General features: G+C 36.8%; 1 protein-coding gene across 1 annotated transcript in view; it reads right to left on the bottom strand.

Moving 5' to 3' along the window:
* The window catches only part of ZMYM2 (zinc finger MYM-type containing 2), an 87,901-nt gene that overhangs the window by 37,538 nt on the left and 27,631 nt on the right, over positions 1–22,732 (bottom strand). The window contains exons 5-8 of the mRNA XM_053969748.1: positions 20,976–21,141; positions 19,949–20,161; positions 6,085–6,235; positions 5,203–5,318 (exon numbers count right to left, since the gene is read on the bottom strand). Of these exons, the coding sequence (XP_053825723.1) occupies positions 5,203–5,318; positions 6,085–6,235; positions 19,949–20,161; positions 20,976–21,141 (646 nt within the window). The remainder of the gene's footprint in view (positions 1–5,202; positions 5,319–6,084; positions 6,236–19,948; positions 20,162–20,975; positions 21,142–22,732) is intronic.

The following is a 22,732-nucleotide window of genomic DNA, read 5'->3' as shown; positions in this document are numbered from 1 at the left end:
CAAGGCAGATTATCAACATCTTATGTAAGCATACCACTTGAAAATACAACTACTGAAGTAAAAGGCTTTCAGTGAGAAACCTCACATCTACTCAGATTAAGCAAAAACTACCTAACAGTCCTAAGTAGCCTCAATCCCATGGCAGGAAGATGCAGTTATTGACACAGCCAGCCCCTAAACATTCCAGGGGTTTAAAACTGAGAAAAATACAATAGATTGCATATGTAGGTATGAGAATTTAATTCTGTAACTGAGAAATTTCTTTAGTGCATTTCTGTGGCAATCAGTAGATGACTCAATTATACAGTACCTGTATCTTTCAGTGTCTTATATGTGCCAACAGAATTGAGTGTTTTTGCAAATTCCCTGATTAAGCAAGAACTATTGGTGTATTATAGATGTGATGCTCAAGACAAAAATCTGAAGCAGCAGTAATCACAGACACTTGAAGAAACCAGGACAAATTTCTCACATCTGTCTTTTCAATAAACTTTCCCACACTATTTGCAACAGAACAAATATATTTAAAGACAAATTCTCTTCAGACAGATTTGTTACTACCTCTCCACTGTGTAACAGTGAAAATTCAAAACATTTCTGTTATAGGATACTTTTCTTCAGACTCTCATGTTAGTACGGGTTCACCCACACTGAAAAATAAATTTAAAACTATGTTGAGACTTATTACTGATATAAACCCTGATCTATGTGGGCTGGTACTGCTGAGTTCTAGCTGGCAGTGCAAACAGTATCATTTCATGCAGATGCATTAATTCTGCATCAAGAGTTTGCCGACATTAAGTAGTCATGCATATTTCCCAATCACAGGCAGGACTTGAGAACCAAATGCCAGGCAGCAGAAAGATTACACCTTTACCTCAATGGCCCATCAGCCTATAACAATTTTATATAGATAACTTCTACAACAACGTTTTTTCTGATACCTACAGACAATATTATCATATTTCTGCCATTATATCCCTGTGACTGAGCAAGGTTTGCTTCACTTTGGCTGCTCTAAATAGCTGAAGACTTGCACAAACATGAGAGCAACAAAGGCATTTTTAACTGCAAGGTCCAACCTGTGCACTTTTGCGTTTGCAGGTCTCTTCACTGAGCAAACATCATGCTCGACACATGCTGGTGCGTGCGTTACGGAAGCCCTAGAAGCTCTCATTGAAAATGAAAATAACTCAAGAATACCCAGCACCTCCAGTTCAGGAATGAAGGAGATGTAAAGAACTAGCAGATGTGGCAAATTGCACAGAAACATTGAAGACAGAGGAATGAAGATGAAATAGTGTATTTCTTGAAATAGTGGTCATCAAATGAAAAGCAATCCTTATCTTTCACATCTCTAGTTACCTTTAAATATGGGACCCAAACACCCTATTGTAAAGGCTCTAAGTTAAATGTAAAACATAGTTTTTCTTTGTTTTCTGAGCTATGCCACAATTACCTTCTTTTATTCCTTTCCATTAATGTTTACTGGGGTAGAAATTCAGACTCACAAAGTCTAGGAGGATGGTAATTGAAAAATAACAAAAAGCTACAGAAGTGAGAACAACAAAGATTAAGACGATTTAAAATTAGAATTTGTTTTAAAGGAAATTTACACATAACTATAGACTAAACAAATCTAAGCTATTAGGCATTATTCTTCTAAAAAAACCCAAAAGCAATGTTTTCCATCATATGCTCCTCTAGTTAATTAAATATTTTTCCAGAAAAATCTGTAAAAAAGTGAATTCATATTACTCAAAGTTCTAAACCAAGCAGAAGATGGTTTTTAGATCAAGGTAACTACAACATTATTTTGTATGCCTCTTTAAAGTTCCAGTTATTCTGCTTACAATTAAGGACTGCTTCTGCATAATATTTTGAGACAAGATGACATTTAGTATTTTCACCATCTTGCTTTGCTTCTAACTTACAAGGTACTTAAAGTACATTTAGGAATTATTTGGGAGCATAATTACACACAAAGAATAATAAAAGAAAGAAAGATCATAAATTCATTAAAATCTTTCACCAGTCACCCTGAACACAAAGTTTTATCTATGTTGTGTTGTATCAAAGATATCTTTGAAGTCATGTACCTATGTTTGTTCTTTAGAGAGCCTGTCCTGAATAACAAGAGCATGGGTAGTGCAAGCAAAGCACAAAAACACATTGAAAAGCCCTTTTCAGCCTTCAGTGCAACCAGCTCAAACTGCTCTAAGGTGCCAGTTTAATAATGAACACTAGGCAGGCACAGCCCAGGATCTTCTGAGAAGACCACCACAGCAGCACAGCTTCTGGCCATAGCAGCATATGTGACAGAGGGTTATCCTTGCTCACAGCAACATGAAATCAAATTGTGAAAACATTTCTGTACAGAAGTGTACATGTGGAAGAGCTAGTAGGCAGCAGACTGAGGTTAGGTGTTTTTTCCAGCTGAGAAAAAAACCCCAAACTTTGGAAAGAATCAAGCTGTTCTTAATGCGCATGAGAGAAGCACTAATGAGGAATCTTCTACATGTTGTCATTCACTAGGACTGGTCCACAAGCAAAATCAAGGGAACTAAATGAAATAGGGAAGGAAACAAACTTTTCCCTTGCACTCATGCACACACAGACCTTCCACCCTGGGCATGGAAGGCATATTTTTATTATTATCAAATTTAGAAGAGTATTTGTCTGTGTGCAGACACATGTGTACAAGAGAGATGCAGCATATACAGCCAAGAACACTTCCAGGCACCATCACAATGGTGAAAGAGAACAGCATTAGTGAATAACCAGAGAGAGTATCCTGCTAAAAACCGCTGTACTTGTAATTCTTACCCATACTGGTCCTACAATTCTCCAGATACATCCATAAATTGGAAGTAAATCGCAAACCAATTAAAGCTTGAGCACAAATTTTGCACAGACTTGTGTTTTGCTAGATAGCTTGTACTGTCAGACACTTACACAGCTGCTAACTTTGGGAAGACACTTGTGTTACTGCCCCCACATTCACAATAAATAATCAATAGTTTATTTTTCCCTTAACAGCAAGATCTTCAACGGACCCAGTAGAAGTACCAGTATCAATACTGATTTAGAACAATACACCTTGGGAAGAGTTCTGTCTTTAACTCTGCATTAACATCCTCCAAGACAGAGTGTGGAAGACAAGATTCAGTCACACTGTTCTACCACCAACTACCAAACAAAAACACATAAAAAGCAGGCTGTTATCTCTCTTTTACTCTCTTTCTTACATTATCAAATGCTCTTACAGGCTGCTCAAAGGAGAATGTAGATATGGACATAAACTGTACAACATGCAGCTCAGATGAATCTTTCCAATATTTCAATCCATTAAAAGAACAACCAGCTAGAAACAAAAGGTTATTTGTAAGACACAATTATAATCAATCCTGAAGTTCTGTAAAACAAACATACCCATTTGTAAACCAAAAAGACTAAAACACTTGCAGAAGGGAAGAAACACAGGCCTGAGATAGCAATTATTCTGTTTTGTGAAGGATAATCCTTAAAGAAAAAAGTCTAGGAAGAGCAGGCAAAGCAGGAAAAGGGGATGATTATGAATCCAGAAAACTAAAACAGGAGTTATCACCATTAACACGGAAAAATATGGAGCACCATAGTAAATTGACCATTCTTTCCATTTAGGTTCAATACCTTAGATGTCACTTAGGTACAAGAGAAGCCTCAAGGGAGCACTAACATTTCAGTGCTCACATTGTGGTATACCATCCTTTCCACCTAAATACTAAATGAAGAGAACAAAGAAGCTGTTCTTATACATTCAGCTCTAGCCTTATGGTGAATACATTTTATTCTTCTACAGAGTGACTATACAAAAGCTATCAAAAGTTAAAATGCAACAGTGCTGGTTGAGCAAACTAACTGTAAGCAAGTAACAACCGGTAGATTGTCACATTCTTGGTCTTTACTGAGAGCTCACAGACTGCAAGGCTGCTTCAATTCAACTCCACTACAACCCTGACCAGGAGATCTACGTGCAGCAGTGAGACTGCAATAGAAGCATGAGCACAAGGATTCAGTATGACCACAAACCCATAGCCAGCATTAAATGATCTAGCAGTTCTATTCAATAATGTTGCTTAATGGTCACTTATGTGCAAATCCAAAAAGGCCCAGGTTGAATTCATCGTTCCCTGGCTGTATTTGTTCCGAGAGCTCTTGGGATGCAACTGATTGTAAAATCATGTACAATAAAATAGATGTTAAATGAGTTTGCAATAAGTATTACAGTCTGTCTTTATATACTAACTATACACAGGTATTATAGTAATCAGTTCCATTGACAGAGACCTACCAAATTGGTTATGATGGAAACACAGAACATGGCTACATGATAGAGGTCTTACCCAGGGTATATTAAAGAAGCAATTAAAAGACCAATTTGCTGTCCAGTTGACAGAAAACAGCAAATGACAAATGGGAAAACCCTGTGTAGGTGTAACTCTTCAACAACACATGAGGAAGCAATTATCAATTATCCTGCATAAATCTGGGAAAAATGCTTTTACATACAAAAATTGAAACATATTCTTTTAAAATATCCTTTGATCACCAAGAGATTAATGGTTGTAACGCATTTCACTTACACTTTAACCTTGATTCATACTGAAATTATGACAACAAGCAGAACAGCCTCATTCAGAGTGCATGTCATTAGCCTTGCAATCCCCCAGTTTCTAGCCACAATTTAAACAGCTAGTTTTGTCCATAAATGAAATGGCTGAGGATCTAACCTTTCATTTCAGAAGGAGTCACCTTTCTCCATGGCAGACCTTTGTTAGCTCTACATTCAATGAGAATTTTGTTACTGTGTTTAGTACAAAAGAGGCCAGATTTGTTGATCTTCAATGCAAAACAGCAAGGCTCACATCCATGAGGCTAAGGTGGTAAAAATGAGTAGTGATACAGATTTGTGTTTTCTAACAATATAAAGCATAAATTGGTTATTATTATCCAATTTTATAAGTTTAAGACAGCAGCTAGTGTTATCATTATGAAACAGCACTTTGATCAAAGAAATTGTTATGAGCCAGGAACACCTGCTATGTTAATTGTAACTCTCAAGCATGTATACACAAGCAAGTTAGTTTAATATTCAAATACTTAACACAAACACAGGCACACAAATATTTAGGGAGGAAAAGATTTAACACAACAGCTAACCTGAAATTTAGCTACACAACTGGAACTGCAAAAGTTGTACAGCTTTCCATCAGGCATTGTGGCTTGATACTGAGGTAAAGAGTTTCGCTTACAAAAGTGGCAAACAATTTCCATACCTAAAAGAAAAACGTAGTTTACAAACAAAATAAACAGAAAATAATAGGGAAAAAAAAGAGTATTACAGGTGAGCCCTTTTTAGTTTTTCAACGTAGAAAACTAAGATTAGTCTGTTTTCCATTCAGCTTCTACAAGTCACACAAAACGACAACAAAAAAAAAAAAAAAAATCACAGAAGTTGATCTAAATACTTTCACTAAAAATCAGTACTAAATATGAAAACACCTTCTTCCATAAAATTCACTGGAGCATTTTCAACTTCAGGTTGAGATCTGCTTTGCATACTAAAGAACACACGTTTTGAATTATTTACTGGATCAAAAACTTTACCTAGAGAATATCTATACGCATTATGACTACCTCCCTTCTTATCCATCTCCTGCTTGACTGAAAAAAAAAAAACCAAACCAGGGTGGGATTCATATGAGAATTCAGAAAATATGAATTCATATGCAAAAAAACTGCACTTTCATCCTGTGACACATCGGAGCACATTATGCTTCAGCATTTTTTCACAGGAAGGCTTAAGACAGTTGAAAATTCTTTCCAACATCACAAAAAAAGGCCAGTGAGGAAAATTAATCCTCATGGGTCCATTTACTGGTGTTCAATGGAAGATGTTTTGGTTTTTTTAAATGAAGTTAAAAACTATAATGTCACATCTGCATAGACTAACTGTAAAACAAATGCACCCACCCCCAGTGTTCAAATTTTTAAGAAGTCTACTCTTAGCAGTGAGGAAAACCCATCATCCTTTTCACTTACTTTGTGATTTTGCATGTTTTGATTTGTGTGTGTTCATGCATACAGTTGAGCAGTATGGCTCCATATATCCATTAGGTCCTATGCACTGAGTCATGTCAAAAAACCTGCACTGAGCTCTGCAGCCAGTACAAGATGTTAATTGGCCACATTTCTAAAACATAAAACAAAGCAAAACAATACATTAGTTAAAACTATGCTTGGCTTTTAGCTTAAATTGTGGTCTGAAAAAAAAAAAAAAAAGTTTTATTTCTGTTATATGCTCTCTCATCAAATCCTTCCTGTATTAACTCTCCTAATCATCCTCTCAAGAGCATTCAGCACTATGGTTGTGTCTTTTACTCCTGGGAAAAATGCCAGCTGAAACTAACCTTCTGTGTAAACACACGCAGATATACACATACCCCTCAAAAAACTCAACCCAACCAAAACATCCCAATTCCATCCCAAACCCCACCATCTGCAAAATGAACTGTGGTTAAGAGTGTGCAACAAGTTGTACTGAAAGTTTGAAAAAACTATATTGCTCTCTCCTTGTTGATGGGACAATGGTTGTAAGGAAAGGAACACCAATCTGGCATGGCTAATGTGATTCACAGAATGGTAAGCTTAGAAAAGACTCCTTTTGGTCCAACCTCTTTGTTCAAACAGGGTCTTCCTAGAGCACATGGCACAGGACTGCACCCCAGATGGTTCATTAATATCTCCAGTGACGGAGACTCCATAACTTCTCTGGGCAATCTGTTCCATTTTGCAGTCACCTGCACAGCAAAGAAGTTATGAATATGAAGAATAAATAAACTTTGGGGAGAAAAAAATTGTATCTCCAATCCTCCAAGCAGGAGAAATACACTGGAGAGTTTCTAAGCTCAACTGTGACTCCATGAACCTGATAACAGACTCGATTTTGACATCTCTCAACATAGCAGTCAGTCCATCAGCAGTTTTCCATAGAACACAACAAATGTTCTATAAAAAGCACAGAAATGCTGCACAGAGCAGAAATATCAATGACATAGTCAACATACAAAATCAGTAATTCTGATGCGCTACATGTATTACATATGCCAGTGTTAGGCAAATAGCTAGACACTTTCTCTGCCCATAGAAATAGTATCATGGTTTTGACAGTGATGGAGAAATTCCTCACCAAAAATGATGGGCCTCCAACAAGACAGACTCTCACCTTATTAAGTATTAGAAAATTGTCACTTAGGCACTTAACACCTCTTCCCTTCTAAAGAAATTATTTTGGCACTCTCTCTCCCTCTTTCCCTATTCTCAAGGATGGAAAGGGGAAGCAAAGGCAAAGCATGTTCCATAGGTACTTCCCTTTGTTCAGAGTGCGAGAAGCTTCCTAGAATGTCTTTGCTCTTCCTATTTTTCAGTACCTAAATTTGAAAACTAGTTAAATCCAGTCTTATAGACAGCTAGAGATGAAATTTATGGGTTTATAATGTCATCTTTCCTATACTAAGAGCATCTACATAAAAACATACAAATCCACATGCCTGTGACACAAATTGGATGTAGCACCTTGCAGAGTCCACTAAAATTTCCACACAACTTCACAGTTTCCACAGGCTGTTTTGATGAAACCTTTCCTGAGAATTTCCTCCAAAAAGGAGTACCTGTCAAGGTATAAAACTCCTATCTAGAAGAAGGTATAAAATATGACTCTGTGATACTTCCTTCCTATTTTAATTTTTTCCATTTGCCTTTAAACATGCTACTCAGGACATCATTATCTTCCTAATCAGCCACAATACTGACAAAATTCACACTTAGTACCAAGAGCAAAATGTAGCAGTTGGAGCTATTCTGCTGCTATACATTCATCTCCTCTGGCAGACTAAGAAACAACAGCAGGGCATCCAGAAAACAGAGTTATATTACTAATAATACAGGAGGAGTCTACAATTTACAAAGGACTTGATTCCTTGGAACCTGCTTAATGGACAACCACCATAAAAAAATCTTCTTGCACAAATAGTCTTGGTAGCTCCAGAACAAACCAAACTGTAAATCTAGAAGCATTGATGCAAATATGCCTGCAAATAACTAAGAGCATTCAGCAATATAATCAGAAAACAACACACAGGCAAATAAAACTTTCACATATTCCATATCCAACAGAGAAATCCAACAGAGGCTACAGTGATTTAAAGAGACAGCAAGACAAAAGTATAAGTTTTAATAAACAAATTTATAGTAAACTGATCAGGGCATAATTGGGAAAAAATTCATGGTGTCAGCAAACTATGTGTTTCAACAAAAAATCCTTGAAAGCAGAAATAGCTTTTGCTAATCAGCATCTCAAACGCTCATCATTTACACGATATCAATAACAGATCATGCACACAAAGAGCAGTGCAGCAGCATGTCAATCACTTCTGAATTTCACACATCTTCAAAACACTAGAGCTATTTACTGATTTCACTCCCATCTCTTTCAGATTTAAATGCAAGAAAATTTTTTATTTCTATCTAGTAATAATCTAGCAAATCTAGATCTAGTTTATCAAAACTACAAAGACTAAGAATTTCCAAAAAACGTGCCAACTATGCAGAAGATTTTGTGGGTAGGAGCAAAATTGTAATAACAAAGCTCTCATTTTATTCTTGTATTAACAACTAGAAAGACTGTTTGAGCATTTCTGCATTATTAGAAATTTAAGCATACTCTTACACAAGTGAAGAAGACAGGGCACGGTGGAAAAAAAGAAAATTAGAAGGCCCAAACCTTCTTTAAATGTATTGCTCCTAAAATGTTGTAATCATCATCTCCCTCAAGCTAAACATTTTTCTTGCATTTTTATTACTCTTTTAAGCACTCCCTAAACTTCCAAGTTCAAATATTAAAACCACTTTAAAAACCCCAGGGAGTACGACACTCTTATTAAAAAAAGATTAACGCATACCTGAAAGTATTCAATCGGTATTATACACGTGTCTCAAACATTTATATTTTTAAGAGTCTAACTCAATTACTTCCTCCATTGACATCAACAGTAAGCCTCACTATATCTCTGAATACCCATAATGCAAACCAAGATTTTTTTCTGTTCAGAAGTGTGATATTTCCAGATGAGACTGTCATGTTTCTCAGCTACATTTCTACTCACAAATTCTTCCCAACATAATCTCTTTCATCTCTAAGAATCTGCAGTATTAACTTCATTCTGCAGAAAAAGTAACATTTGAGAATCCTTTCTCTCAAAGTATCCTTCTGGCTGCCATAAACAAACAGAAGATACACTAAAATTAAGGAGAGCAAATACAGAGGGTCAAAGAGCATTCTTATGAGGTAAGGATTCTTGGCCTGGAAACAAGATAGCTTAGGAGAATAATGACAGAACCAAAAATGGTATTATGTAGAGCACTATGGATCAACCGCTCAGTGTATTTTCTAATATTAACAACTACACAAAATCACATTAATATCAGCAGGAATTTGAAAATAAACAGGAGACATTTCTTCATGTGACAAATAGCAGGTCAGCAGAACCTCTTACCAAAGAGAGTCATGGATGGAAAAACTGTTTGTATGCGTTCACAAGGAGACTGGACAAGCACTAATTAAAGAGATTTGCCAAAAATAGCATCCAGGAACATCACAAAGTTCAAGGGATGCCCTGACCTCTGGAGAGTCAGAAACTAAGAGAATGCTCAGAGGAAAATATCCTAAGTTCCTGCCCTGGTCTTACTCTTCCATGTATGCCCACTTACATCACTGCAGGACTTTCAATCCCTGATGAGAACCGTAACATCTTTCTCAGGTTCTTACTACAGTACACATTTAATTTAATATTTTAACCATCTTCAAGGACAAGTGGGTGTTTAGAAAAGAAATTAAGAAAAACTTAAAGCTGTGTCAATATTGTTGATATTTCATGGCAAGACATAAAAAGATCTTCATTTGCAGAAAACTGCTCAAGATATTGTCCAGTCAAATCTGAGCATCTCCAAGGACAAGCACTCCAAAACCCCTTTATTACAGGAGAGGAAAAAAAGAAACACACACCCCCCAAAAAAAACAAAAAAAAAAAACCAAAAAAAACCAAAAACAAAGAAAAACACACACACACACAAAAAAAAAAAAAAAAAAACCACCAAAAAAAAAAAAATAAACCACCCAAAAAAACCCACCAAAGAAAAGAAACACCCAACCAACCAACCAAAAAGAAACCTTGCAACAAAAAACAAATCACCTTTTTCTTTATATAAGTAAGTTTCCCCTTGTTTTCAATTTGTGTCTCTTGACTTTTCTTCCTTCCACTGTGCAACTCTTCTTGAGAGTTTAACTTTGTCTTCCTCTGTCTCCTCCCATTAGATAACCCATCACCCTTTATGCTTCTCAGGCTTGAATAAAGTAACCTCTCCTGAGCCTGTCCTACTAGGTCAGGTACTCCAGGCATCTAAGCATCTTGGTAGTCCTCCACTGAACTGCCATCAGCATGACAATGCCTATCATTATGTCAAATCCAAAACTGGCCATTGTACTCCAGATGCAGATTCAAGAGCAGAAGGATGGGGGGAATTGGACACAAATACCACTTCCCCTGTCCTGCTGGCTGCACTCCTGCTAATATAGCAATGGGCTGCCCACACAAGATGGGGAGTCACCATCCTTGGAGATACTAAAGAACTTAAATGGATGTGGTCCTGCTCCAGGTGACCCTGTTTGAGCTGGGGGTGGACAAGATCACCTCCAGAGGTCAGGCATTTTATGAGACAACCAGGACCCAGCTGGCCATCTTTGCTACAAGGGCACACTCCTAATCCCAGTTCAGCTTCTCCACTGGGACGCCCAAGTCTTTTTCTCCAAAGCTGCTTTCTGGACAATTATCTTCCATTTCAGATCAAGTATTAGCTTCATCTTGTGCTCCTGCCTCTTGACAAAACCTGCAAAGTCAAACTAGCTTCAGCTGCAAGTTTCCTTCAAAGGTGAAATTAACACAAAACCACCTGCCAGAAAAGGTATCAAGCACTTTCCTCCCATGTGCAAATTCACATTACAGCATCCTATGAAAACATCCACATTTGAGGCCTGTAATTTCAAGAAGAATTGAAGTTAAAACATAATCAAATTAGTAAAGAAAACTGTATCAATTACTAAGTACAAATAAACTAAGCTAATCCAGAAGCAAAATCAAGAGAATAGAGGACCAGTGCCCTCTGAGGGAAAGCTTGATGCACAGTAGTCTGACTACACCTCCCTTCTTGACTCCACCTGGATTCTGCATTGAGATGACCTAATTTTAGCTAGATCCTATTGCATGTTTGATCTCTTCCAAAGTATAAAGTCTATGGGAGATGAAGAAGCCTGAATATTCTTCTCATTATATTTGATTCTAAACTCACTCATTCTTTCATTAATTGTTTGTATATCCTTAGAAACTTAATTCCAGAAGTTCTATTTCATGTTAGGTATCTTATCACAGATAACAGACATTAAACAATGTGATATGAAAACTCCTGCTAGTCACTAGTTCTAGATATATTTCAAATATTCTTTCCACTCACTAGGACAGCGCACAATTCAAAAGGGAAACTACAAAAGCAGCTATCAAAATGGAAGACAAAGCAGATCAATGTAGAATATTCCAGAACTGAAGGAATTGTTTCCAAAAAAATACTAATTCCTGGAAATAAAATTCACTTAGAGGAATTTTCATTTTTGCTACTATAAGCAACTAGGATTTTAGAAGGAATCTTGACTTTCCTTTACATCTGACTGAAAGGGTCATGTAAACTTAAGTCTAGAACTTAAGTTGCATGTACCCTACAAAAAATAAAGCTCAAACTCAAAAATAAATGTCAGAGCAACACCATAAGTTCATGGCATATAAGAAGCCTCATTTCTGTTTTCAACTGAATCTACTGAAAGCCTCTATTCTTCAACCTCCTGGCTGCAACAGTACTTCAATAAAGCTACTACTGCCTTGAATCTAGGCAACTCTGCTAGCCACTTTTAGTCTTGACTGAAAAAAAAAGCAGTATCATCTGCTTCATCTGCCTTGACAAGGCTAAGAGAGCATGATGAAGGACATGCCAGCAGTGTAAGAGAGCATTCTTACTACAGCTTCTCCCATGCAAGGGCCAGTCATCAGAAAATACCAGAACAGCACCTGATTCCCACAGTGCTATGTAGCAGCCCTAAGATTTGCTTCCAGTTAAAGGAAATGCTTTGTAGTTAAAACTCCATGGAAAAACAGCTTGTTAAATACTTCTCAATTGAGACAAACCTCCCTGCTTTACAGAATAAGAGGTTTGGATTAGAATTAAGAAAAACACCAGGAAATTTCAGGACAAAAACTTAGTACGCCTGTGTTCAAACAGAAAAGGAGAAAGAAAACAACATTTTCTGTAAGTAGAAAAGCAGATAGATTTGCTACATGGAATTCTATGATAACTGAGATCACTCAGAATACATCAAGAATACAGTAGCTAAACTACTTCAGATTAATTTGAAAGGATGGTTTGATTGATCCAGAGGCAACATGCACGTCTAAGAATCGGGTATCAGCAGAATCTGTACCAGCAAAGAAAGAAGACACTACATAATTTATTTTCTCTTAAAATACTGCATCCAAATCTTCTCTCCCTCAAGAGTAACAACTGAAAACTCTTCCTCCAAAGCATTTGCTCCAAGTCCTAAGAGCAAAAGATGAAGCAATTGCTTTTGTGGGCCTTGAACACCAAGTGATTTATGTTTACATTCCATCAGCTGAACTCTGCAAACAGCTAGATCAATAACTTATCCAATACTTTTCCTTGGCATCTCCAACTGCCAGTGTTCTTTTCGCTGGTTTGTTCCCACATTCAAGACACTTGTCTTCCTGTCTCTGAGAAAGGCAGAGCTCAAAACACCTGCCTCAAAAAGCAAGTTACTTCTACATTAACTGAATGTTTTGGCTGCTTCTGTTCTGCCTTTTCTCTCTTCCCTCCAACCCCACCCAGGTAATTACTCCAGGTACACCAGTGTATGGATGTGGTTATATCCATCATAACTATGAGACCTAGTCATGCCACCTCCTTGCTTCCTCTTTCCAGGGAGCTCCTATGCTCCCACACAAATCCTAGCTCACGTTTGACTGCCCTTTGTAGCTTCCTTCAGAACTACAAAGCCATTTTAACATTTCTGGTGGACCTAAAATATCTCGCATAATAGCATTCTGAACCGTTATGATGAACCATGTTCAGATGTCTAAGGAATAGCTTTTAGTACCATATAGTATTTTAGTACCAATAGTTTTAGTACCATAGTTTTTATTGAAGAGCAGCAAATTCTACAGTTGGAAGACAGACATTTGAAGAAAAAAATGGCAAAATAAATGGTTCCAGAAAGCAGGAGTGAATAAAGAGTAAAAGAAAAAGCAGAACAGCATAGTTTCTAGGACTCCGTTTGCATCAGAATGCAAGAAACTTGGGGTCATAAATACCAAGAGGTCTCAGAAAACCTCCCCATATCACTAAACAGGACGAAAGAGGAAATTATTATTCCTTGGTTATAATTATTAATTAATTCCTTGGTTATGTTATTCCTTGGTTGCATTTCTTTTAACCATCTTAGATGGGATAAAAAGCATCTAGCTATCTCCATTTGTAGAACTGTGCACAGTATGAGACAACATTATCAGAGATCACCTAATACCAAACTGAATATTACCTGAACTAAATAGAAGTGGTTTACTATATGATGAAGAAACTCCACAATTAAACCACAGTTTGATCTGGCTGAAACCACAGAACTTCTCTTTAAAAGTGACCAAAATTAAAAAAAAAAAAAAAAAAAGAAAAAAAAAAAAAAAGTCCTTATTTCTAACATTTGCATATAAGCAAGCTGTTCAACTCTAACAATTAGTGACTTTGTCAAGAGTACTTATACTCTTGAAAAAGACACTTAAAAATGAGAGTTTATAAAACAGTAAAAATAGCAGGAAGTGGTAGGTTTTGTAGTTCATTGTATTATCAAGATAAAAAGGAAGACAGGAAGGACACCCTGTCCTAACAGCAAAGAAGCACAGAATAAAACCCAACCACTGTATGGGACAAGACAAAGTCAAAAATCCTAGATGCTTCCACTGACATGCTAAATGGCAGGACATTCTACCACAGCATTTAAACCAGTAGATAACAATACACTTTATGAGGCTAAGTAGAAACTCTGTGTAAGCAATTAATTGTCAGCTGCAGAACTGACATGCATGTTATTGTATACAGTGAAGGCTCTTAAATCCCAGCACAGGGATAAAATAGACAAATGAGTTTTAAGAGTTTCACAAAAGCAGTTCCTTGGTAAGCTGCAGAAACTGAACAGGGAAGCACAACTGCCTAGGATGTTTTCTTTCTATTGCTTGTAAGTGAAGAGCTTAGGAGCATGGCATAGCCTTGTTATTCTTGAAGCATGTTCAGTAGTTTGCCTTCATCTAATCAAGAAGTAACCACATGCACTTTTATGCAGTATTGGAAGATTTTTTCACTAAATGAAAAGGCACTGCAAGCATCCTCTCCAACTAGAAAAACTCTAATTTGGCTGGCATTTTTTAAGTATCACTTCAGTCCAGAGCTATCAAAAAGCCTATGAAGAAACAGCTAGGTCTCCTTCCCCTCCCCCCTCCTTTTTGGCAGTCGATGAAGACCATCACTTTAGGAAGCCCCCAAATCAAGCAAATCCCAGGTCACATTCTAAGAAGAATTTTAGTTACAGAAGCAAAGTAAAAAAAGGAACATTTTAAACTAGGAAGGCACTAAATACTTTCTTGGTAGAATTAAGAGCACCGTGGACTGATCAAGCAAAGAAGCAAAATATTTTTAAAAGCAGACACCACTTTAGCTTAGTTGGAAAGCTCAAAATTAAAAGGTATGGTTGATTGCACAAGCTAAGTCACAAAGTCATAGAAACAGTCTGCTTGTTCCTTAAAACAAGGTGGTTAAGTCTGTACCAAAATCCAGCAAACCAGGACAAAAACATGGGAATTACTTTGAAAAGGAAGTTAACTAATTTTGTGGAGACAGAAAACATGCAGAAAAAAAAAAAAAAGAAAAAAAAAGGAGGGAAGAAAAAAAAAAGCATGTAGCAGAAACAAAAATACTGAAGCAACCTAGGTATGTGCTGCATGTGGTTAACAGGTTAACATCTTTATGGCAGACATATTTGAGGTCACTTCCAATTTACTGCACAGATAATTTTCAAATGAATCATTACAGTAATTTCCTAAATGCTTACATCTTCATTAACTTTAGAAAATATCTCCTCAAAGAAATAAGGTATTTCAGTATCTGTACAATAACAGACAATTTTAGTGAGTTCCCCTTCAGATACAATTTCATTCTCTTCTAGTGTGCTTTGATTGTTTTTTTTCCATTTTGTTTACAGTCATTCTTTAAGTTCCTCTTGACCCTCTACATGTGAAGAGTTTGAACCTCAGTGTAACAGAGTGTACAATCTAGCAGAAATAGTCATCTTCAGGTTCTAAAAAAATTAAATACTTCCAATGAGAGTTTTGTTTTCACATTTTATCATTTTTTTTTAAAAAGCTTGACTTGCACTTAGCTGTCTTCACACATGGCTTTTGTGTCACAGAGGAATTAACTTGCTCTTGCATATAACTAGAGTGAGCATTAGTTATTTTATGGCTATTTATTATTTTGTAATTATTTTAGAAATTATTATTTGTATTTTGTAACTTTTTAACACTAAAAGACACCTAAGATCTGCAATCACTTTAAGTTTTAGGAAAGCAAGAACAACAATGATCTCTCGGAAAATCAAGACTCAAAATGCAACATTAAAGATTATGTATGCCTCATTTTTAAAGCAGGTTCTAAAACTGGTACATAGTAAGATAAGTGCATCCATCACCTTGAAAGGTGACTTAGAGGACATCTGAGAAAAAACCTACTCTCCATCCCCAGGAATAACACTGTTTCTTACTGCCAGGAACAGTCTAAAGCAGAGGAAAGACACACTGCATAGATAATTGCAGCAGATGGATTACCTGCAGTAACCAATGACTTGTTATTCTGAGAACCACTGTAATTTTTATTACCCACAAGTTTAATTTTTTCATTCCAAGAAAAGAAGAAAAAAAGTCCATGATGAGTAATTGAAAAATAATGTGTTCAGTGTAATATTTATTTTTTAAAATTGTGATTAAGTATATAGGTAGGTACAAGTAATAAGAAGGCGTTTTCATTTATTACTACTACAAATGTATAGCAATATTGATAGGTGTATGACATTTACAATATAAACTGCTTAATACAAAGCTCATACCAGTAAGACCTATTTATTTTACAGCTGTTTGTAAGAAAACATTTGCTAAAACTCTCATGTGACACACAATAATTACTTGTACAACATAATGCTGGAATCAAATGACATTAACTTTTTCTGTATTATTTCTTCCATGAAGTTTATTTCAGTATGCAGTAATGACTCTCCCAAAATCTCTCCTTCAGCAGTTCTACTTTAAAGCAAGGTCTACTAATTTCTAAGGAAACACTGTTACAACTGAACAAAACAACCCATGATTTACCAGTTGTGGCCCAGTGGGTTGTCAGTGACATTTTCCAGTCTGTTTTAAACTTATTTTCTAAAAAAAAAAAAAAACAAACTCCTTGAACATACACAGCTTGAAAAACCTAAATAAACTTCAAACCTAAATATTATATCAACTAAATATTCTCAAGTATTTGTGTCCTGAGCAGCTTCAGACACCTATAGCATATACTAGAACTTCCACTTTTATAGTCTGACTTTCATATACTCATAGAACCACAGAATGGTCTATGGGTTGGAAGATGATCCAGTTCTAATCCCCTCTGCCATGGTCAGGGACACCTTCCACTGGACCAGGCTGCTCAGGGCCCCATTCAACCTGGCCTTGAATACTCCCAAGGACAGAGCATCCACAGCTTCCCTGCGCAAACTGTTCCAGTGCCTCACTACCCTTTACAGTAAATTTTTTTCCCCTAATACCTAATCTAACCCAAATCTCTTTAAATCTAAACCCATTGCCCCTTGTCCCATCACTATGTGCTCTTGTAAATAGTCTTGTTCCATCACTCCTCTGAGTTCCCTTCAGTTACTGGAAGCTCACCATTAGGTCACCCTGAAGCTTTCTCTTTTCCAGACTGAACAACCCCAGCTCCCTCAGCTCTTCCTCATAGGAGAGGTTCTCCCTCCCTCCAATCATCTCAGATGATCTCCAATCATCTCCCTCCTCTGTAGTCACTCCAACTGTTCTCCCTGTGCTGGGACCCCAGAGCTGATGCAGCCCTGCAGGTGGGGGCTGAGCAGAGCAGAGGGGCAGAATCCCCTCCCTGGCCCTGCTGCCCACCAGTGGATGCAGCCCAGGACACGATTGGCTTTCTGTGGAAGTGAGAGCTCATTGACAGCTCATGTCCAGCCTCTCATACACCAGCACCCCCAAGTCCTTCTCAGCAGGGCTGCTCTCCATCTGTTCATCCCCAGACTGTGTTGGCACTGGGAGATGCCCAACCCAGGTGCAGCACCTTGCACTTGGTCTTTGTCCTTTAGCTGGACTTCTATGAAGCCTTTGACATGGCTGAGATTCCCATGCACTCACTTCATGCTTATCCAGTCCCTCTGGATGGCATCTTGTCATTCAGGTGTGTCACTGCACCTCAGGTTGGTGTCACTTGCAAACTTGCTGTGGATGCACTTGCTGTCTTTGTCTACTCCTTAATGAAGATATGAAATAACACCCATCCAAATATGGGTGGGTGGAGGGACACCACTTGTCACCAACGTTTACCAGGATGCTGAATCACTGACCACTACCCTCTGGATGCTACCATCCAACCAATTCCTAATCCTCCTAACAGTTCACCTGTTGAATCCACCACATTCCAATCTGGAGAGAAGAACATTGTGGGGGACCATGTCAAAGCCTTTACAGAAGTCCAGATAAACAACATCTATAGTCCTTCCCTCATCCAATGGTGTAGTTACTCCATAACAGAAAGCCACTTGGCTGGTCATAGGGGATTTTCCCATAAGAGCTTCTCTTAATAATACTCCAAACTCCTCACACTCTGTGAATATTTGAAACCTACCAGTTAAGAGTTACACTTAATCACCATTACAAAACAGATGCACACAAGCACTCAAATTAAGCTTCTCACAGCCTATTATAGTTGCACAGTACCACATATTTAGATAAAGGAATTAAGAACTTGCTTGTACAAAATCTGCTGTCAGAAGTGAATGAACCAAAACAACGTGTCTCAACTTTAAAGGTTCTCACAACAATGCACCAGCTTGACACTACTAGTGAAGATCCTTGGTACTGCAAACTGCTCCTCCTCCCCAAATTAAACTAGAACATACAACTTGCTACCCATATTCTTCTCATTCTCGAATATATATCCAAACACAAAATACAACTATTTGTGAACAAATACAGTATATTCTGTCATTAAAGTACAAATTAATCATTTAACCTCAAAATTCCATGTTCATTTCATAATTCCATGTGCAGTGTAAGTTATACTGGTTGTGGGGAAATGTTTCGCGTTCAAAGTTAATCTCCTGCATTTTTGTTTCTTCAAGAGACAGTATTCAACGTTTCTTCAAGTCTTTCCATGGCTTCTGGGCACGCCTATCTTTTTAGTAGCTTGAAAACCTATCCTGTCCCTTTTGGTACAGCTGTGGCAAAAAAATAACGCTTATGTTACGTTTCCAGTGAGGCTGTTTACACGTTTCCAGCTTTCTTCTTCACACACAGCACATACACAGGAACAGCCATCCCCAAAAGCATCAGAGCTCAGCATCCAGTGAGAAAATACATGCACACATGATGCAACATTAAAGAACTTTACAACACAGGACTGCAATGCCTCTTCTCTTGGACCACTGGTTTCTTAAAAATGGGAAGAGATGAAGAATGAGCCCTGAGCAATGTGCAGCACTGGGGCCACTCACATATTCAAGTGTGCATTTCAAAACCAGAAACATACATTTCTTTCTAGTAAAACAGCCTGTCAGAACACTACCCCTATAAAATCAAAGCAGAACATACCAAGCCAAAGAACCCAAATAATAACACCCCCAAAATCCTCATATTCTAGATCCTCCCCTGAAATATTTAATATTTCAGAGCTATCCTATTATACTATAAATACTGTGATTAACATTTTAAACCCTCTAGCTAGCATTAGCAACAGTTCAGAGCTAAGCTGGCTCTGCAAAATGTAAAAGACATCAGCATCAGATTTCTTGACTTGGAATAATTTTTGAACACAAATACTGCTATCTTAACAGTCTTAAAAATAAATGAAAATCCAAGTAAATAAAATGAAAGCATAAAATTTGACACATGGAAGGATGAAAGTGACAATTTTTGAATCCTGTGCTGTACAATGGAGATGAGACAGTGCAAGCACACAGCCAAACTGTAACCAGTTTAGAGCCTTCTCACATCAATGTCCAATCTGTTATGTTCTGCATATTTTTTAATGTTTCAACTGCATCCAAGTGAGCTTTTATATAAAAAAAAACATAACTTAAGGACCAGTAAAGCCTGTGTGGTGTGCTTGCTATTAATATACTTCAGATACCACCGACAGAAAAAAACAGAAATTATTAACAAAATTTAATTTCAATTATATTTTCATTAGGAACAAATGTGTATCACTATTACAGCAACATCAAAAAGAGATAGTAATAAAAGGTCCACTGCAGATAGTTTCTTCTCACTGGCAATAATTTTATTTTTCTAAGTCTTTATTACTTATGTCTTCTTAGGAGAAGTAAATCCATGCTATTAGCACCCGGATAAACTTAAGAACTATTAATGCTTATTTAACTTTAATTTATGGGTAAAGAAGTCATTACCTGCTTGTATTCACCAACGCAGTTCTGACAGCAGAATCTTTTCTGCTGACCATCAATAGTAAGGACATTGTTTCCAGCTCCTTTACTGGGCAAATACTCCCCACAATGCTCACAGCAATTCATTATTAAACCATTTGCCATCCTGTATCTATTGAAGCAATGGTCACTGCACAGCTTATGAGTCATATTTTTAAAGCTAACTTCATGACGAATCTAAAAAATAAAAATAAAAAAGTATTCTATCACTACACAAGCACAAAGTTGCCTGAAACTAGTAGATGAGCCAGAAGTCTTACATTCAAATAACCATCTCACTATTTAAAAACTTGAAGTGACCATGAAATATACAAGCAGAAAGGGATGTTTCTGTTGTCTCCAACATACTAGGAAAACACTCAGACTCATCTACCCTTTAGCCTAGAAAGAAAGACCAGAGGGATGGGTATGGAAATTGCATATGAGAGCAAAATGCCAATTTATGCAATTTTATAAAACAGTTAATTTACAGCTGAAGAACCTGGCATACGAAGATTGGTCAGACAATATGCTGTGCAAAGCAGTAGCCTGAACTATGCTGGGCTCATTACTCAACAAGGCACCAAGAATAAATACATACATTCATGAGAATTTAGAATTACATATATTCAACAGATCTCTAAAACCATCTGCATTACCTTTCGAAACATACAGTAAAAAAATATACATAATACAGTGGATCTTGACATTTTTTCATCTTGACGTTTTTTCATTCATTCTCTTCTATGTGAGAAATCTGGGTTATAATTACAACATTCTATGCCTAATAGAACACATTGTCAGCAACAGGCACTTCAAGTTTCTGAAACAAATATCAACCTCTTGGAATACTTCCTTCCTTCAGCTGCTCTTTGTGAATATTAAACCTGCATATTTTAATATCTCAAAACTGAAGATTTTACATTTTCTTCTCTTCAGTTTTCTTATTTAAGTATATAAGGTATTAATTAATATGTCATTATTGAGAAAGACAAAAAACAGTCAACCAGACCTCAGTTAGTTTACCACAGATTGTGCATCTTGATTTATTCAAGGCTCCTTTTGAGGGATTCTGTTTATCTTCATAGAAGGATAAACATGATGTACTGCAAAACTCCTGGAAAGACTCACTTGAATCTACTTGAGCAACAATGGTACCTTTCATTGTTGTTATATCTCTGAAATACAAAAAAAAATATGTTTAAAAAAATCATGTGCTTATGCATGTATATATATAAACAAGAACACTTCACGTGTTGTAAGATTCATTCTTCCTTTCAATGCTTACATTTCAGAACAGATTTTTAGCGTACAGTTGTTAGTCACAGGACGAATACTAAGTTTGATAATATTTTTACAACTACTGTAAGTCTTCACTGTGTAAACCCCTATATTTTTCTTTAGCTTTGAGTTATTTTTCCCATTAAATTATTATAGAACTAAGCAGTATTAATGCACCATTAGACGTTATTATGGCAAACTAAATTTTTTTCAAAAAACTAACACACCAAATTTGAACTAGCCATTTTATAATGGCTTTTCCTTTGACACAAAATTGTATGTAAGTTTCACACAAAAAAAATCAGATTTGTAATAAAAAGCAAGAAATTGTCTTTGTAGGTACCTCCACCATGTTCAGTATTAATCTCAGGACAGGATGAGAGGAAGAGAAGAAGTTGTTTTCTCATATTTCTCAAACTTATGAACAACCAAAAAGCTTAGAACTCTACCACAAACATGCCTAGAAGTTCTATCATTCAAAATTTACAAAAGTTAATTCCATCATTCCTTTTAAAAGTTCCAAAGCATCTGAGCAGTTCATGCAGCTGTCCATGGAATTGTGCCAATTCAATACCTTAAACCAGAAAACCAACCATCAATAAAAGTAATTTGAAATCAAACAAACCTTGTTCTAACCAAACAGACTTTCACTGTCCCAAACGAATACATACCATATATTAGAAGTAAGGAGAAGAAATAAAGGCCTCCTCTTTTGCCTTCTAAACAAAAGAACCACAAAAATCTAAAACCTATTATCGACATACAGGAAATGCTATTGGGCAGAATATATAAAATACATTATTGGGCACATATGGATCACCAGTTGGAAAACACATGCCCCACACATTCATACCTACAAGCTTTAAAACCAAGATGAGTAAAAAACACTGGGAAAACAGGGAAAAGGCATGTTTCCCTAGACACACTTCCTTGAAAATTAACTTGTACAGCCCTGATATCAACACTTGCAAGCTTGCCTTCTTCCATCAAGGGGAAGTCAGCAGAGTTTGGCTTACCCTTTGGAGAACTACTAAGATTTGTGTCAGGGAGTGCTATCATTCCTGTTCTGCAAAACAAAGGGAGAGCTTCTGCCCCGTGGAGCTTGCTATTTATGTAGTTACAGAAGAGTTCAGAGGAATGCAAGAAAAGGGATTTATAATAAAATACCTAAGAATTTTGACTTTTCCCGTTGGGTTATACAGAGTAACAGCACCACAGAGGAATAATTTAGTGCATACACTATCTTCTATTTAACAGTGATTGAGTAAAAACTTCACAATGGTGGAAAAGCAAAGACTAACATCACCTCAAAAATTGTCAAAGGTGACTTCAGAAAGATTCTCTTTAACCTCGAAACCAGGAAATAAGGTGGAGGAGGAAAAAAATTTCCTCATCATTCAAAAATAAAGCCTTTTCATTTAGGGTAGTTTTGTATGTAGCCTCTTGCAATATACAGCTTAATTATTTCCAAAGTGGCAAAGGAGCATG

Source organism: Vidua macroura, chromosome 2 (genome assembly GCF_024509145.1).
Source record: "Vidua macroura isolate BioBank_ID:100142 chromosome 2, ASM2450914v1, whole genome shotgun sequence".
NCBI classification, from domain to species: domain Eukaryota; kingdom Metazoa; phylum Chordata; class Aves; order Passeriformes; family Viduidae; genus Vidua; species Vidua macroura.
Note: the sequence above shows the minus strand (reverse complement) of the source record. Positions and strands in the feature narration are given on the sequence as shown.